Source organism: Rousettus aegyptiacus, unplaced genomic scaffold (assembly GCF_014176215.1).
Source record: "Rousettus aegyptiacus isolate mRouAeg1 unplaced genomic scaffold, mRouAeg1.p scaffold_m13_p_6, whole genome shotgun sequence".
Lineage (NCBI taxonomy): Eukaryota > Metazoa > Chordata > Mammalia > Chiroptera > Pteropodidae > Rousettus > Rousettus aegyptiacus.
This window is the reverse complement of record NW_023416309.1, coordinates 37,668,504-37,687,299: the sequence shown is the minus strand read 5'-3', so window position 1 is coordinate 37,687,299 and position 18,796 is coordinate 37,668,504. Positions and strand designations below refer to the sequence as shown.

General features: G+C 49.7%; 1 protein-coding gene across 1 annotated transcript in view; it reads left to right on the top strand.

Moving 5' to 3' along the window:
* CRTAC1 (cartilage acidic protein 1) overlaps positions 1-18,796 on the top strand; it is a 130,544-nt gene that overhangs the window by 70,893 nt on the left and 40,855 nt on the right. The window contains exon 3 of the mRNA XM_016164222.2: positions 7,117-7,313. Coding sequence (XP_016019708.2) covers positions 7,117-7,313 — 197 coding nt within the window. The remainder of the gene's footprint in view (positions 1-7,116; positions 7,314-18,796) is intronic.

The window sequence follows — 18,796 nt, the reverse complement described above, 5'->3', positions numbered from 1 at the left end:
ATTTCCAAGTACTGACCATAAAGTAGTTTTTACTAAAGCTTGTTACAGTTTTGTGTTCTTTTCTGATAATGGTCACTTAGAACTTATATCTATGATATAAGGCCAACAGTCCTTTAAACCAGGGATTGGAAATCTTTTTTGGCAAAGAGCCAAATGGCAAATATTTTCAATTCTTGAGTCATACAGTCTCCAGTGCAACTACTCAACTGTTGTATAGCAGAAGTAGTTACAGATAATACATAAATGAGTGTATCTGTGTTCCGATAAAACTTTATTTACAAAAATAGGCAGGATAAATTTGGCCCAAAAGCCATACTTTTGCCAATCCCTGCATTAGACTAAAGGATAAGTTTATTTTGTGTAATAATTAGCTGTTTGACTTTCAGGAAGTCACTTTTCTCTGAAACTCATTTTGTCTATAAAACAAAAGTATTGAGATGACCAAGAATGAAATATCCCCTTATGCCCATAGTTATGAAAATACCACACATCTTTAAAAATCTTTAAAGGAAATGCCCCAAATGGCCACAAGATGCATTGTTTTTCTGTGATAATATCTCAGAGTCCTGCTGATATTTTCATGACTTTGTATATGCCCAGAGGTCTGCTCGTCTCTCATAGGTCTGCATATACCCTTTACCGTGTCTCTTTTTCTATATGAGCTAGTCTTCTAAACTGTGTTTATGTATGTGTTTTCCTCTGTGCTCAGGGCTTCACTCTCTCTCAGTATCCATTTGTGTATACTTTTGTGTGTCTCTATCTTTCATTTTTTGTGTATATATGCATCTATCTCTTCTTTCTGCCCTGCCTTTCTCCTCGACTATTAAATTGAATAGCTATATCATTTTCATGATTTTCCTTTTTAATGAAAGAAAATTCTTTATGTTTAATGTTCAAAATAGCATACTTTATATCTTTCAAATTAAAAATTTAATTTATGTACAATGAGATATCACCTATAAATTATTTAACACAATATCTAGTATATAGTAGGTACCCAATAATTATTATATCATTTTATCTGTCTTTTCTTTATGTAACTGTCTAAAAGATTTTTTTCACATAGGTCAATGATTCTCAATCAAAAAAAAAAAAGTTCGCTCCTCTGTATCTATCTATACACTTTGTTGCCCTGTCTCGCCCTTACCCAGGACACCAGCTCTTGGCCTCCTCTTTGCCATCACTACATTTGTACACACCTTTTGGTAAATAATGAAAGTAGAGGGCCAAGGTTCAGTCAACCTTTTGCTCAGCCACCCAGTGATGATCTGGTACCTTCCATAGGCTCCTTTTCTGTTGTTCACTCTACAGGTACTTATTGAGCACTCATTGTGTACCAGGTGGTAGGAAGAGAGAAGTAAGCAAAGCAGACGCAATCCCTGCCCTCAGGAAGCTTATGGGTTACTGAAAGAAATGGTCAATACATAGGTAACCAAACAAGAGTAGGACGGTCGATACAGTGCTTGGAATACTGAGGAGGGGAACGCTTTCTGAGTTACCTTTCAAGGCGAGACCTAAAGGATGAGAAGAAGCCAGCTGTGGAACAAAGCAGGAAGGAAGTAGTAGTCAGAGGGAGAGCCGATGAGAGCTCCAGGGCTGGGACTGTGCCTGCTGGATTGTTAGGAGCTGAAAGGAAATCGGCATGGCTGGAGGAGGTCAGCAAGGTGGGCAGCAGACTGAGCTAGGCTCCTCGTCCAGGCGTGATAATAGGGTTTCATTCTGATATAATAGGGAGCCACCAAAGAGTTTAAGGCAGGAGAATGGCTGATCTGATTTGTGTGTTAAAATATGACTGTGGATACAGTGTGGGGGATTGGATTGATGGGGGCAAGTGAGAAAGCAGAGAAAGGAGGCTCTCCAGAGATGCTGGCCAGGGGAGAGGAAAGAAGAGAAAGGATTTTAAAGTATTTTAAGAGATAGAAGTCATGAGATTGGCCAATGGGTTAGATGTGAAGATGAGGGGGTGGGGAACCAGGCCGGTGCCAGGTTTTTGGCTTTAGTATTTTGGGGGCACCCATTGCAAGGTGGAGGGGGAATGAGTGATCAATAGTTCCATCAGAGGTGACTGTGGAGGGTGCAAGGAGAGATTCAGGTAGGCAGTCAGATATATGGGTCTGAGCTTGGACCGGGGATTTAGGATGGAGATATAAATATGGAAGTTGTCAGTCATGAGAATGGACATTATTCCCTAATGAAAGGGGCCAGAGAGAGGAGAAGGGGGCCCAGGGCGAGGCCTGGGGACTCCAACATTAAGAGGGCGGTGTGAGGAGGAAGGACCTACAAAAGGAAAGGAGGGGAACCAGAGAAAGGGGACAGCCAGAGGGAGACGGCACCCTCAAGGCCAAGAGAACAGAGTATTTTAAGAGGGAAGTGGTGCAGCGAAGGCTAAGAGAGTGGCTACTGTGCCCAAAACAGCTGAGAGGCCGAAGGAGAGGATACGGCCACTCAAAAGCCACCAATAACGGTAACGAGAGCGGCTTTGCTGGGGTTAGGGGGATGGGGAATGTGGATTGGGGCGGGGTAAATGGGTGGTGAGGACGTGGAGACAGCTTGTGAAGACAACTCTTTGAGAAATTTAGTTATAAAAAGGAATAAAGAAATACACCCACAGAGGATGAGAGATCAAGGGTGGGATGTTTTCAGATGCGAAGTACTAGAGTGTGTTTAGAAACTCTCAAAATAATTGCAGGAAAGTGAGAGATTGTGCCTCGGGTTTTTGTTTTTGTTTTTGTTTTAAATAATGATGAGAACATACAATTGTGTAACTCTTCACAGTTTACCAAGTCTTATCACAGACACTTTTATTCTCACAGCCATCCTGTGAGGTATGTAGCAGCCCTAAGCTTTAGATGAGGGAGCTGAACCTTGGAGAAATTGACAAATTCAAGGTCAGAGCCAGAAAGGGTCAGGGCCAGGAGCCCACACCCAGGCTGCTCTGGGCCCAACCCCCAGACCCCTCGCTGCCCACGGCAGTCCTCCCCCAGTGGACTGGCAACAGAATTGGACAACACTCATGAGTATAGGCCGTGCCCTTCTGGTGTCTCCCAAGCAGATTTTCCAGTTGCCACTCAGCCAATCACTTCTGCCTGCTGTCCCAGCCTTCGATGTTATGATTTCATATTTGCTTTTCAAGAACATGGGACCCTGTCCCACTTCCTAACCCCGTTTAACTGAGCTTCGAAGCCTCATGAATTTCTAGAAGTGCCCAACAATCTCTGGCAGGTGTCAGAGAGAGGAAACATGAAATCCCACATACCTCACGTCCAGTTTCCCAGGTCTGTTCGTGTGGGGACTGACACCCAGAGGGACTGTGGGTGGGTGAGAAACTGTGGCTAACCTCTGTACCTTAGTAAGATTACCTACAGATTTTCTACATCTATAAAATCCTAGGATTGTCATGAGGATGAAATGAGGTAGTAGGGATAAAGTGCTTAGAAGGGTACTTGGCACCTGGTGACTGTTCTATCAATGCTACCCATGATTATTTTTATTTATTCATCCACTGATTCACTCACTCACTCTTGCATTGGATAGCCATTTGTTGGATGCCTCCTCTACTCCAGGCATTGCTCTAGGTACAAAAAATGTAGAGATGTATCTACATGCTTCCGGGGCTCAAGAAGCATATGTTTTAATGATGGAAGTGCCCTCGCAGGAATGAGCAAGATGCAAAACAATATGGGTATGCGGAGAAGAGATCACAGCCAGCCAAGGCAGCAGTTGGGCAGGCTTCATGGGAGGGCAGAGGATTGGGAGAACACTCCCCACAAAGGGGGCAGCAAAGTCACAGAAGCCAAAAGGAGACAAGCCTATTCAAGGGATGGAGAGGAACCCCGCTGGAGCATCAGCTCTGTGGAGAAGGTGGGGAGGGAACAGGCTGGTGGTCTTGGGGGAAGATTGTGAGAACTCACATGTTAGTCCAGGCTGACTGACAGCAGAGGGTAGCCCGGGTAGAGAGAAGGAGTGACAACTCTGCACTGCCCCCTGGCCTTCACCATGGATTGTCAAGAACCCCATCTAGGAGCTGGTGCTCTGGTTATGTGCCTGCAGCCCTCGGGATGGTGGTTAGAGAGAAGGGCGCAGAGAGTAGAGTTCATTCCAGGCTGCCATGCAGGTTGGGTAGGACTCTATAGTGCTCACTTTATAACAGATGGAGGAATCCGAGCCAGCCTAGCAACCCCACCCTGTAGTCCCCTTAGGGGTTTCCCTAGAACTAGCATCTCCCAAGATCTTCAAAGAAAAAATGATCCAGGGACAACTGCCCCCCCGGGGCCACCACCACAGGGGCAGGACCTTGTGTACACACCCATCGCCCCAGATTCAGGGCGAAAGGACTGACCTTAATATGTGAGGGAAACACGGCCCCTCACCTCCCCCTGGAATATGGCTCCAGGGCATAATGAAGATATTTCAGGAGACCAGAGGGACAGGGGCTGCAAGGTGCAGTATCTAGTGGGGACTTTATATGGTGGCTTCCCACCCATAACCTGGAGGAGACACGCCTGCTCTGCCCCAGCTCCTAAGGTTAGAGTTAGACTCGCGGGCCAAGAGATGCAGACTCAGAAGGGCCTTCACAGAGCTGCTAGTCCAGTGCCTTTTAAACTCTGGCTCTGGAATCCCTGATTTAAACCATATTTGATGGAATGTGATGCCTAAAGTAAAATGCATCAACATAGAAATGGTTGGGTTGACACTGAGAGGGGAGGGCCCTCAGCCATATTTGTCCACACATTTTGTGACCCTCTGATTTAGTCCAGCTCTTTCGTTTTGCAGAAAAGAAAGCCAGAGCCTAGAGAGAGGTACTGACTAGCCAAGGTCACAAAACTAATCTCTGACAGAGTCAAAACCTGCGAGAAGCTAATGAAACCAAGTATGAGAAAGCGCTTTGCAAACTGTTTACATGAAGTCCTCAGGCATTTCTCACAGTCAGTAGTTTGGAGGAGGCTGCCAGAAAAAAAATGCAGAGGACTAAGAGTGTTGTCATGATAGGGAACATGGAAAGTACACAGGATTCGGCCCCCTGAGATGGTTAGAGGCCCAGTGCTGCCGTGTTCGAGCTGTGTAACATAAGACAGCTCTCTTTGCCTCTTTGACCCTCAGTTTCTTTTTCTAGAAAAATGCCTCACCTACCTTCTTTCTGGGATTACGTGGGATTCAGGTGAGACAATGCATGTTAAAGTGCTTTCAATGAGGCTGAGCACTCTATGGGCACAGTGTCTTGTGAGGAGCAATAGAGATGGTAGCAAACGGAAGACCCGGAGCCTTGGAAAACTAGTGTTTAGCACCCAGAGAAACCTTCCTGTCCCCAGGGATTGGAGCCAGCTGCTGACGGTGCTGGAACCCAAGTGTTCTGTCTCTCGTGCCTAGACACGGCCCATCGGTCATGCCGTGCCCTCAGCACAGCCCTCGGACACTCTTTGTCAAGGCGTCTAAGGCACGACCTTCCATCACCAGGTGCTGACTCAGCCCCCATGAGCTCCATCTCCCCTTTCACACACTGGGTGCCAGAAGGCGCCCAGCCAGTTATTCAGCAACCCCAAAATTTCACTGGCTCTGTCTCTTGGTGACAAAGGAGAGGGCCAAGTTGGATCTGTTTCAGGAAAGCAAGAAGTGATTTCTCTCAAAGACCTTGGAGAGTTCTTCCCGCCCTCCCCCAAGTGTTTTTTGCTAGGGACCATCCAGAAGCTGGCAGCTGAGCTCACTCAGGATAAAACAAAGGCAGGAGGCTGGGGACTAATGGATGGAGCTTGGCTGGATTCCTTTGGAGGGCCTGGCAGGGGAGGAGGCCTTCAGACATTCATGGCTGTGCCGTCTGGTGGTGACCTTGGGCGTGCCGCTTTCTCCAGATGGAAAGGTGATGGGAAGAAACCAACTATGGGACACCCAAGCCCTTATGTCTCAGACATGAACTCTGAGGTCTCACTCATTCAATCATTCAACGAGTATTATTGAGCACCTGTTGTGTGCCAGGCACTGTTCTAGGCCATGGGGAACAAAACAGACAGAACGTTCTGCCCTTACGGAGGAACAAGAAGGAACAGATAAACAAGAAGATAGAGACTGGTGGTAAAAGTCATGGGGGAAGAGAGCAGCGGGGAGGAATTGGAGTGCAGGGTGGTAGTGGTGATTGCAAGTTTCAGGAATGAGCAAGAAGGCCTCCCTGAGAAGGGACAGTTGAGCCAGGGCCTGAAGGAGGTGAGGGAGGCAGGCAGCCATGTGGATATTGGAGGAAAACCATGCTGGGAGGAGGGAACAGCAAGTACAAAGTCTCTGAGGCAAGACCGTGCCTGGGGCCCATGTGGCTGCAGGAGAGTCAGACACGGGAGAGACGAGGGCTGATGAGAACTTCAATCTTGTATTTCTGAGTTTCGATAGCAAAAGAAATCCAGCAGGTCCACCTAATGACTTTAGATGCATTTTTAATCTCCTATTTGAGATGCTCATTTCACACTACTGTTAAAATGCTGGGACTTTCTGTCAGGAGAGAGTCATTCCAAACCTCAACGACAAAGCCTCGGCTCCTTCTGGGCTCATTCACGCAGGGGCTCTTTGAATAGCAGAAAAAGCCTGGATTTCATTCCCAGCACCTGGCACTTGCTGTGTTACCTTGGAAAGAGCACTCAACCTCTCTGAGCCTTAGTGTCCCTGATGAAGCTCATTAGTGGCCTCATCTGTAAAATGGGTTAACAATGCAGCCTTTCTCGCCTTCTTCACATGATTGTTGTTAGATTTAAATTAATGAGATTAAAAATATGAAGTGCCTTTTACGTTGAAATGAGCAAGGTAAATGTCCGGGAGGTTCTCGTTGTCTTCCGCATCGCCTGAGGTGACGGGTGATCACTGGCTGCCCACTCCCCTGCACTAGCCTGCTCCTTACATTGTGTCCCATGTGGGCCCAGTTGACTCTCACTTTGCCTGGGCCCATGTCTGATTCAGGGGCACTTGTCAAACACCCAGGGACCCCTGAAGTGAGGCTGCAGAGTGTTCCCCGGAAACACTGTGAGGCTGAATTGCTCCATTTGACCTCTCCCGGAAGACTCTGAGCCCATAGCTGGCTAGGTGGTACCAGGAAGCCAGGCTGGTCCTCCCCAATGTCCCCTCCCCATCTGCCTCCAGGTACAACGGCCCCAACCTGGTTCTAAAGTACGACCGGGCCCAGAAGCGGCTGGTGAACATCGCGGTGGACGAGCGCAGCTCCCCCTACTATGCGCTGCGGGACCGGCAGGGTAACGCCATCGGAGTCACAGCCTGTGACATCGACGGGGATGGCCGTGAGGAGATCTACTTCCTCAACACCAATAATGCCTTCTCAGGTAAGGGTTTGGGGCCTTGGGCCTCTTCCTGTTTCTCACCTTCTCTCCCCCAGCACCAGCTAGGGGCAAGGCCTTGGGGACCCTGGCCTTCCTCAAGCTACTGTCACGGGCTCCCCCAGTGATAGTCCCCTGTTGGCTCCAGGACCTTACTCCGACCCAGCAGTGGGGCCATTTCTTCTCTTGTGCATGAAACTTGTTCTCATCTCCTGGCCTCTGGGCCTGGAGATGGAGGGCTTTCAGCAGAGGCCCAGTCCTCACCTTCAAACTTCACGTCCTCTTCACCTACCAGTCTGAGCAGCCCCCGGTCCTCCCGCCCCTTCCCACTGCTCCTGCCTGGCTCAGCCACTCAGCGCCTCTCACCCACGCGGCTGCCAGAGCAGAAAGATGGCCCCCTGGAATTTCCCTCCATGCTGCTTCGAGGGGACCTTTCTAACATGCTCTGAACCTCTCAAGAGCTACCACAGCTTTCAGCTGAGCTCATTTATCCACTTCACAAATTCCTGTCGAGCACCTATACCCCATGCCAGACTAGAGGTGCTAAGTGCTGAAGATGCAGCTTAGAGGAAGACAGGCCTTGAGTTCATGGAGCCCTCCTAGCCCAGAGCATTCATCTGATGCTGTAGGTCTTGTGTAAACACAAATTCTGACTCGACAGGTCTGGGTGGGGCCTGAGATCCTACACTGCTCACACTCTCAGGCTATGATGCTGCTACTGGTCCAAGGACCACACTTTGAGTAGCAAGGTCCTATACACTAAGAAATGGAGGAAGGAAATTAATGTGCATAAGGCTCAATAAGAGTCACAGTAATGATAAAAGCGAGTACTTAAGCCAGGTCCTGATCTAAGCACTTTACAATAGTTATCTCATATAAGCCTCACAATAGCCTGATTAGGTAGGTACTGGTGTACCCCACTTTATAATTGAGGAAACTGAGGTGTAAAGAGATCACATGACTTGCCAATGCCACATAACTTGTAAGTCCCAGGATTCAAGCCTAGGAGTCTGACTCCAGCTCCATTCTTTCCATCAAGACACTCTATGGCCTTACTCAATCCTGTGTCCTCGGAGCCTAGAGGAGATCCTGGCTCATGTGGGTACTCAGTGTTTCACAGGTTGGGAGCTGTGTTCTTGGGGCTGCAGGTGGTTTCCAGCCCCTAACTCTCGCATTCTTTCAGGCCTGATCTCAGCCCACTAGAATGAAGTCTGCTCCCAGGGGGCCATAATACCTTCAGGGAAGTCCCAGGCCAGGGTGTCCTGCTGGGAGAGGCAGGGCCTCATGCCCCTGTGGGGACAGGTCGGATGTGCACTGGACTCCTCCAGATGGCAGCAGCCTCTTGGGTTGGTCTGGAGGACACCCTGTGCTTCACACTTGTGTATTCACCATCCTGGAACCTCCAGACCCCCTGGGGGCAAGTGATTGCCTGGCTTCGGGGACCATCTTCCTTGCCTCTCCCCTTCCCACATACACCGGCTGTCCCCAGGACCCATAACATCACCCTTACTGGTTGTTGAGCCCCAGCCAAGATTCAGCCCCAGACTGCCCCTCATGTTGGGCCCTGCCAGTTACATGAACGGGAAGAGACGAGGTTGGGGCCCATGCCAAGGGCAGGGACGGGAAGGCTTGACTGGATGGCGGCCAGCCTTGTGCAGCCAAGAAACAAAGAGCCACAGCTCCGAGTGGTGTTTTATGGGTTTTCATCTCGTCTTGCCACCAAGTGAGGCCTGAGAGATAGTAATTATCCGTACACAAATATCAGGACATGATTACCCAGCTGGATTTACTGCCCTCTCTCCAACCAAGCCAAGATTGGATTAGGACACAATTAATTGATGGGCTGATCAACCCTTGAATGTAGGGCAAGGTCAGGAGGGGAACAGCAGCAAAGGATGACTGAGGAAGGGGTAGGTCCCCAGGAAGAATTAGAGGGCAGGGAAACAGAAACAGAGAGAACTGTGGGAGGGGGATGTTCCACATGAGCTCGGCAGGCAGGATGCCAAAAGGGGACAGATTCTCCTCCCAACTCACCGAGCGCAGAGCACCTGGGATGGGACCTGTCAGGTGTCTCTGAAGCAGCAGCCCCTCCCACGCTCTTAGAATGTTCCACTGTGAATCTTAGAGCAGTGGTGCTCGGCGCAGGCTACACTTTAGAATCTCCCAGGTCCCAAGGTGTACCCCAGTCCAGTCCAATCTGAAACTCTGGGATTAACCAGTTATCAGATCCTAACCCAGTTATCAGATCTCTAGGTGATTCCTATGTGCTGTCGAGTTTGGGGGCCACCACCCCAAGCATGTTAGTTCCATGCTCAGCCTGACGATAGCCCCATTCACTCACTAATGTGTTCATTCATTGGACAAATATTTATTGACCACCTACTGTGTGTCGGCCACTATTCTAGACACTAAGGATGCCCCAGAGAATGAAACAGAAAAATCTTGCCCTCTTGAAGTTTACAGTCTATTTCCAAAGCAGCCTTATATTTCTCTGGGTATCTGACTCCCCTCTCCCATCCCCATGGTCTCTAAACTCCTTGAGGGCAAAATCCCTGTATTGGTCACTTTGTGCCTCCCTCTGGCCTGGCCAGACCTTGAATATCCTAAGAGCACAATTAAAACTTGAAAAATAATTCCAGAAAGAACAGATGAGGCATGAGCCATGAGGCCTGAGAGGAGGTATGCCAACAGAGGGCAGACGAGGGGAGGCAGGCAAAATGGAGCCCGCGGAAGTTCTGGGCTTCCTGGGTTTGAGGGTATTTCAATATTTCACAAGTATTTCACTAGTGGAAGCTGGAACTGGGTCCCCAGGGCTTAGGTAAGGATGGTGGTGCCCGGCAGCCTCAGCCCCAGGCGTGCATCTCCCAGTGACCTTCTGTGGGTTTGAGGGATGTCTGTGGGTTTGAGTTAATTTTTCAGTTGAGTGATTCAATTGATTCATCGACAGTGGGCGGGGTGTGGAGCCAGGACATTTGTGCCATGTCAGCACTTCCTTGGGTCCAGCTGGCACGACACTCAGCCATTGCCACCCTGCCAACTGCAGGGAACCTGAGATCCTCTCCAGATGCCCCCAGCCAGCCCCCACCTGCCCATGGCATACGACTGGGGACTCCTTTAGCCTGCGCTACAGGATCAGAGGGACCTGTCAAAGGACAGTCCCTGTCCTGTCCCTCAGCCAGCCTTTGGGGTCACTGGAAGACAGCTGGGCCCCTGCATCCTGTCAGTGTTCTGTGGGGGTCAGTTCGAACAACCTGGGATCTATCTGCTTCTTTTTTCTTGACTTCATGTAAGATCCTTGACTTCTTTCAGTCTCAACCCCTTCATCCGTAGAACAGGAAACGCGATGTCAACTTCGTAAGCTCAGCTCCTTCCAGGGGCTCCATAGAGCCTATCCAAATTCTTTACCATCCCTTTCAGCACCCCTTCTGACATGAGCCGGTTTGCCTTTCTGACCTCGTCTTCTCTACTCTTCCTCTTGCCACCACATTCCCACCTGAGGCTTTTGTACTTGCTGTTCCCTCTGCCCGAAGTGCTTTTCCCACCACTGTTCTCACAGCTCACTCCTTGCCTTCATTCAGGCCGCTCCTCGGATGAAGTCTTCCCTGAACACCGTAGAATAGTACCCCGATCATTTCCTGTGCCCTTAACTTGCTTTATTTCTCTTCATAGCACTTGCCACTATCTGAAAGTACGTTATATATTTGTCTGTGGATCATTTCTTCTACTCTTCCACTGAATTCCATGGGGATAGAAATTGTCTTGTTTGCTACTGTATTTCCAAGACCAAAGATGTATTTATGTCATTTAGTAAATATCTCTAAGTGACAGGTATAATTCTGTGGCATAAAGAAAGCCAGGACCTCTAGAAATGTCCTGCACAGAGGGGACACAGGCCTCCCTCCTGGCCCATAAAGAGAGACTGTAGGAACAGAAAGAGAAAAGGACCATGGTGTAAACAAGGCACCGCTCAGATGATGGTACCAGGAGGGCATGGGTCAAGGGTTCAGAGTTAGAAAGTAGGTAAGAGGAAGGGAACGAAGGAAGGTCAACCACATTCCCAAGAAGGCCCGGGCCAGGAAATCAGCTTATGGCTTAACTGACCTGGAAAAACAAGTCAGTGTGTTTCAAGCAACACTACATGGTGAAAACCATGTAGGAGTATGTGCAGGATGAAGGGGGACAAGAGGCCGGTCCCAGCACCTCCCTCTGCATCCAGGAACCCAGAGCTGGAACCCAGAACCTGCTACGACTCCCAGAGCCCCTCCCCCCAGGGGTCCTGCCCTGGCCACCCCAGCTGCCGCACTGCATGGCCCTGAGCTCTCCTGCCCACGTGAACTGGAGTTGCAGGGGCATGAGCACTGGATGGGTCAGCGTGAGCTCTGAGCCGCACCACTTACCGCATTAATTATCACTTACTCCATTCAGGAGAATGGTCACTGCCTCTGCTGTCTTCGCAGTCTACATACACCTCCCTCGTTCTCTACACAAAGAGTAGCACGCTCTACTCACAGTGCCACCCCTCGCTTTTTTCATTTAACAATCAATTTTGGATATTATTTTGTGACAGCAGAGTGCTTGCTCATTCTTTTTATGGCTGTGTAGTACTCCACGGTACAGATTTGCCACTCATTGAATTGGTCCTCTATTGATGAACATTTAGATTCTTTGCAATCTTTTGCTCTTACAAACAGTGCCACCAAATGAATAAGCTTGTACATCATGCCGTTTTCCACAATTGCAGGTGTTTCTCTGCAAGTTCGTAGAAATGAAATTGCTACATCAAAGGAATATACATGTGTAGTTTTGATAGTCTTTGCCAAATTGTGCTTCAAAGGGACAGTCCTAATTACATTCCCATCAGCTCTGATGCAAGTGAGCATTTCTCAACATTCTCACCAACACAATGCATCATCATTTTTTTTAAGTATTTGCCAATCTGATAGGAAAATATTGGTACCTAAATATAATTTTAATTTTCGTTTTTCTTAAACTGAGTGAGGCTGAGCATATTTTTATATATTTGAATCTCCGTCTTCTCATAACCATTGCCCATTTTTTCTATTGATTATTGGCCTTTTCCTTATTGATTTGTAACACCTCTTTATAAATTAGGAAAATTAGCCCTCTGTAATACAAGTTGCAAGTAGTTTCACCTTGTTTGCCGTTTTTCTTTTGTCTTCGCTCATGGTGGGCTTTGCAACATGAGAAATTTTTATTTTTATGGACTTGAATTTATCACCCTTTTCTTTGATGGCTTCTGGGTCTCTGTGTTATACTTAGACCTTCAGCAGGGGCTTTTGTAACCTCTCAGAGAGGAGGCATCAGTCATTGTGCCAGAGAGAAGAAAGGGAATTGGGGTAGGGTTGCACTTCCATCCTCCTCTGCCTACACAGCAGACGAGCCTTCTGCTTTTGAGAGCAAGCACACCCATTGTCCAGCAGCTCCTTCACACAGGCCCAGTTCTAACTGTACCCAGATACTCTACACCTTGCTACGTAAGGTAGTTCTGTGGCCCAGCAGCACTGGCAACAGCTAGAGGCTCATAAAAACGTAGAATCTCAGGCCCCACCTTAGACCCACTGGACCAGAGCCTGCATTTTTAACAGGACGTCCAGGAGTGTCTATGATTGGGAAAGCCTGAGATACATCTCCATGAGTCTTCGCCCTCTTTTTTTAGCATTCTCTAGGCCCTAAAATGGATCCTATGGTCTCCTGCCCCCCAGCGATGTTTCCCTTGGATGTACGGTCACTGATTTTCAGCATGGCCCTACCTGGGAAGATGAGCTCATGAACTGCTCAGGCTCCCTCCCCCGACCCCTACTGTGCCATATTCACATGTGGTCCCATAAGCAGCAAGAAAGGGTGAGACCGTCAAAGCAGCAGCATAAAGAGTTTGGAGCTCTGAAGGTCATTTTCTTTGTTGTAACAAAGCTCCTTGGGATCTGGGGACTTCCCTCCCCAAGCTCCCACCCCAGGTCTTTAATACAGGGGAGGAGGGGGGCTTTGCAGTAAGACCACAATTGGAAATTCAGCATTACCACTTAACAGCTTTGCAAACTTAGGTAAATGACTTTACCCTCTGAGCCCCCATTTCTCTCTGTAAAATGTAGGCTCTATCTTCCTGATATGACTACGGGGAGGACTAAATGAAGTAATGCGAGCGAAGCAGCAGACAGGGGTCGATCGGATTTCCCTCTTCACCCTGGGATGGAAAGGAAGACCAGGGTCAGAAATTATACAGGGGCACACAGAGGAGCCCCGGTTTATTGTTTTTTAAAAAATGTCCTTTGCCTAAACTCGTTCTTTCTCCCCCTGGGGCCATCACTGCTCTCCCAGTTTTTCACTGACTAAGTCTTATAAAGCATTTTATACTTAATGTCACAATTGCCTCCTGGGATGTGGCTTCTAAGGACCTGGAATAGTCACACCCTGTAGTTCCCTCGATGATGATGACGATGATGATGATGATGATGATGATGATGATGATAGTGGTGGTGATGAGGATGATGGTGATGGTGGTGGGGATGAGGACGAAGATGATGATAATGATATAACAATGATCCTGTCATCATTTATTGAATTCATGTGCCAGGTATTGTTCTAAGAACTTCACTCACATTTTCTAATTTAACTCTTACAACTACTTGATAATAGGTGGCCATTCTCGTGATTCCATTTTACGGAAAGGAAAAAGACAAGTCTGTGCTTTGCCCAAGGCCAGCCTAGGCCAGGGATGTTGCTGGCTACCTCCCCAGCTCTGCTGTTCGTCGGTAATCTCTGCCTTACGAATGAAGTTGGAGGCCGAGCCTCTGCCCTGCCACACATACTTGCTCACCCTTCTCTTTGCCACCAAGACCAGGCCACAAGTCAGGTCATCTCCCTAGGGTTGGGCCGCCCCTGGGGGAGGAGGCACTCCGGCCAATGATCCTTGGGGAGAGCTTTTTATGGCCCAAACTTACCCTTCCAGTGGGTCCAAGTTGCCCTTGGAGGGTGGGGGAGGGGGATAGAACTGGATGTGGCGGGCATAAGGGGATGGTGAATTGAGTACCGGTCGCTTGACGGACACTGCTGCCCTCAGCGCAGAACCTCCCCCTTTTCTATGTGTCTGATGACTCCTCCCTCTCTGCCCCTTGTTCTTCCTCCTACACCCAAACGCAGCTGCTCCTTAAACTCAGTCTGTAGCCCTGGTCTTTTCCTTCGGCCCCAGCTCCAGCCTCACTGCTTTGCAAGCTGTCATCCTTCATGGCCAGTGACCTCTTCAGCAAACTGCCTGAAGCCAGGCTCCTGCTCCCACGCCCAGCTGGCCCCATGTCCCCGCTTCCACCACTGTCCCACACTGTGCACCAGGCCCTTGCTCTGACCAGCCACCTCATCCTGTCCTTCCCGCACCCAGCGCTTCCTCCCCACTCCCACTGTTGTCCTCCCGGATCAGGCAAGAACTACTAAAAAAGTGGCCGGCCCACTTCATTTTCCCTCTTGCTAGCCTGCCGCTCACTTCATCGCCAGAGTAATCCTCTGGAAACCGTCTTCCCCAGATCAGAAACTACCGATGACCCCTCCACTCTCAGTCCTAGAAGTAGGGGCCCTCTGCCACGCCGCCTGCACAAACCCTCTCGCCAAGCAAACTAAGCGCCCCTCTGTGCCTTTGTCAATGACACCTGCCTGCCCCAAACCTACCCCTCCTCTCTGACTAAGCCATAGACTGTAAAGTTCAGAAGCACCAATTTTAGAGTCAGAAAGACCTGGGTTTGAATCTGTCACCACCATTTATTAGCTCTGTGATTTGGGGCAAATAACTTAACCTCTCTGCCCCTCAATTACTCTATCTGTACCTCAGGGTGGCTGTGGGGTTTAGTCAAGATGATCGTTGTAAAAGGGAATGCTTCATGTAAAGTTTGGCCTACTAAGTACTCTATAAACCAGTCATTGCTGTTGTTACTCTGACCCTTCAAGTCCCCGCTCAGGTGCCTCCTCCGTCATGAAGCCCTCCCTGATCGCTGTGGCCTCTTCTGTCCTGATTTCACAGCAGCCCCGGGATGTGCTATCCTGTCCTACCCTAAGGAGCTCTGCTAGCTGTGGGACCTTAGGCAAGTCCTCTTGTCTGTTATGCCCCAGGTCCTTCTTCTGAAATTGGGCATGAAAATAGTATCCATCTCATGGGCTTGGGGTGAGGATTAGTAAGTGGACATGCGTGAAGTGTATGGCACATAGAAAGTGCTGTAGAGATGTTAAGCGGTAGTAGCTTTACTACGGTCCCACGGCATCTCCACTACCTATCTCTCATGCTGTCAAACAGACAGTGAGCACCCCGAGTCAGGGACCCAAGACTCCTACTTCCCTGTGGCCTCCCACAGCCCCCGACACCCAGCAGGGCCTGGTGGACACCTGAGCCCCACCCTCCGGGCCTTCCCTGGCAGTTTCACGGGACTCTGAGACCTTCGAGTCTCCTTCGATGCCAAGATGCCAAAGTCAAGGTGGGAGTGGGAAGTACCCAGACGTGCCTCTCGCAGGAGCTGTGACATCCAGAGCCCCCTGCCCTGCCTTTGAACACCCTCCTATTTCTCCCAGGCCCCCACTCTCTCAAAGTGCCCCCCGCCCAGAGACTTAGGAGAGTCCCCGTCTCCTGTCACTAACTAGCAGCCTCTCCTCTTCGCGAGCAGCTGATCATCCCCTCAACGCAGCGAGGGACCCCAGGGCAGAGTGCAGCTACAAGGAGCCACAGGCGGGATTAGGTGCTGACGTGGGCCGGGGGCCAGTGCCGGGTGTTTATTGCCAGTGCCATCGACCCACACAGCCCGCTGTTTATCTGTCTTCCTGACACTCCTAATTACCCAGGTTGCAGCTGCCAGAGCATTTGCTCTCCCTAAATCACGGGCTCCCATCCCTCCTATGGCCCAGGCCGCGGGCCTCTGCCTGCAGAAGGGCTGCCATTGATTTTGCCGTTCCCATTTATGATCTACAAGGCTCCGCATCGCTGCTGCACATTTTACCTTAATTAGTTTATTCTTCTGGGCGTCCTCGGTCAGCTCAGAAGCCAGGAGGCTGGAAGTGGGGAAGAGGCTAACATCACTGGATACTCTGACCCCTCTGGTCAAAAACCCAGAGCCCGGCCAGACATCCACACCCTAGGACAGCAATTTGCTAAGAATAGCACTAGTTCCACAGGATGCTAATAGGTGAGCTGCAAAAAGGAGTTCTGTGGCCAAGTTTGTTTGGGAAAGCCTGGATTAAATAAAATTAAGAAGGTAATTTATTGCAAGGCTTTTCAAAGTTTTAATAGACAGATGTCCATTGTGAATCTCCAAGAGGGGGATAGAAGGTGTGGTCTTTCCCAAACTCCAATGATCACCAAGTCTTTTCACCAAGTGGCTCACAGAGAGCAGAGAAAGTGCATTTCGGGAAATTCTGTCTTGGGTGGCCAGGAGGAATTGGAGGTGATGACGCATACAGATGGGGATAGAGAGCCTATGCCTGGTTTCTCCTTCTGGCTACCTGATGCACGAACTCGGCAGCTGGAGCAGTTTCTCCCACTGAATGTGGAAGCACCGTCGGAGCTCTGCAGAGCCCCGGCTGCCGGCAGCTGCTCTCTCCCCGGCCCAGGCTTTGGCAGAGTTGAACCTCGGTATTTCAGGGGGGACTAGACTAGCTGGAAGGGCAGTCTAAAGGGGCCCTGATTTGACAGAGAAGGGCGAGGGTCACTCACTGTTGGTGAAGGCTAGAGACTGGGAAGCCTGCAGGGCCATTTGGAGGCCCCCCAGACATCAGGAAGCGATGACAAGCCTGCCACTGCCTCGGGTACGGCCACGAGGATGGCAGGCTGGGTCCACAGTCCCTTCCCGCAGTCCCCAGATCCAAAATGCTCTGAGAGCTTCAAGTGCTGAATTGATGGCAAAACCTGTCCTGAGCTGACGTGAGCTATTTATAGGCTTTATTTATCCCACTTAGTGTGAATATTCATATATTTCACTGCAGAAATATTAATGTGTATAATTACAGGTGCCGCCCCAGTCCCTGCTGGGGGTGTTATGCAATAAATGGTGTGTGTACTGTGTTACCTTTCTAAACTAAAAGAAAAATCTAAATTTCTAAATGCATCTTGTCCCCAGGGATTGCGACAGGGGCTGTGGGCCTGGGGGGTGTGGAGCTGCTGATGAGTAATTCGGGGTGCCTGACCTGGGGTCAGGCTTCAGTGTGATTTCTCCTGTGATTCCCACAGCGACACCGTGAGGGGGGGAGGTACAGCTGTTCCCCCCAACTCTCCCATGAGGAAACCAAGGCCAGAAGAGGGTAAGGAACCAGCCCAGGCCCCGGAGCTCCCAGAGTCAGAGTAGCACCTATGCGTCTGTCTGGAACTGGCCCCTCAGTTGCCCAGCGGGGCCCCCTCCTACCCACAGCAGCTCTGTGCAGATCCCAGCTGCAGCTCCTCAGCCCGAGCCTCCACCTGAACAAATGCTTGCCAGTTTCCTGGATCTGCGTCCTGCTTTGCTCTTAGAGGAACTTTCCCTCCCATGGACAAGGCCTCTGCTCCCCCATGACTGTCAGGCAGGGCAGGATGGCTCTGCTCCAGGGCCAGCTCCCTGGTGTCTGACAAACATCCCTGAGACCAACTGCAGACTCCACCAGCCCCCATAGGTCACCGTGGCCTTCAGAAGTCCTCTTGTGAGGCCACTCAGAAAGCAAACCTTTTGTCCTCTCCTGGACCAAGCCATTTAAGGGTCCTTTATAACTGCCCTCACCTATGTGTGCTCACAATCACACACGTTCACTCACTCACTCTCACACACACTCATTCTCATACACTCACTTTCACACATTCGCACTCACGCTCATTCTCATTCATTCATTCTCACACTGACTCTCACCAAAACCCTGCGGGACAGAACTGATGTCCCTAAAGGACCTTGAGAGCATCTCATCTATGAAGTGGGAATGGTCATTTCTCTCTGATACCTACCACTTCGGGGAGGCGCTGTGCTAAACTTTAATATGCATCATATCATTCATTCCTCACAGTAAACTTGAATGTGGTTATTATTGTTATCTTCCCTTACAAATAAGAAAACTAAGGCTCAGAAGTGCTAAGCAACTTGCCCAAAGTCAACAACTGGAATCTGGGCAGAACAGAGACTGAGACCCAGGCTCCTTTACTCTAAATCCAGGGGTCTTAACCACTGTGCCACACTTCTTCTTAGGCTAAGTCCATTTCCTCTCCCCTGGGCCAGCCAGAGAGTCAAGTTCAAGGGCTCTGTCCCCAGGTCTACTCTTGCCCAAGCTCACCTTCCCAGATTCCTTCAGTGGCTCCTCTCCTGTGTTTCTGTGTGAGAGGGTAGAACATGATCTTGCCTAAAATATGAATGCTATGTGTCTCACATTTACAAGAAATAAACTAAGGGTGAGGGCAGAGGGGCGAGGTCGGCCTTAGTGGTCTCAGAAGGGCTAGCGCTCCAGCCACTGGAGTTCCTCCTCACATTCTCAGAACAAAGCCTCTT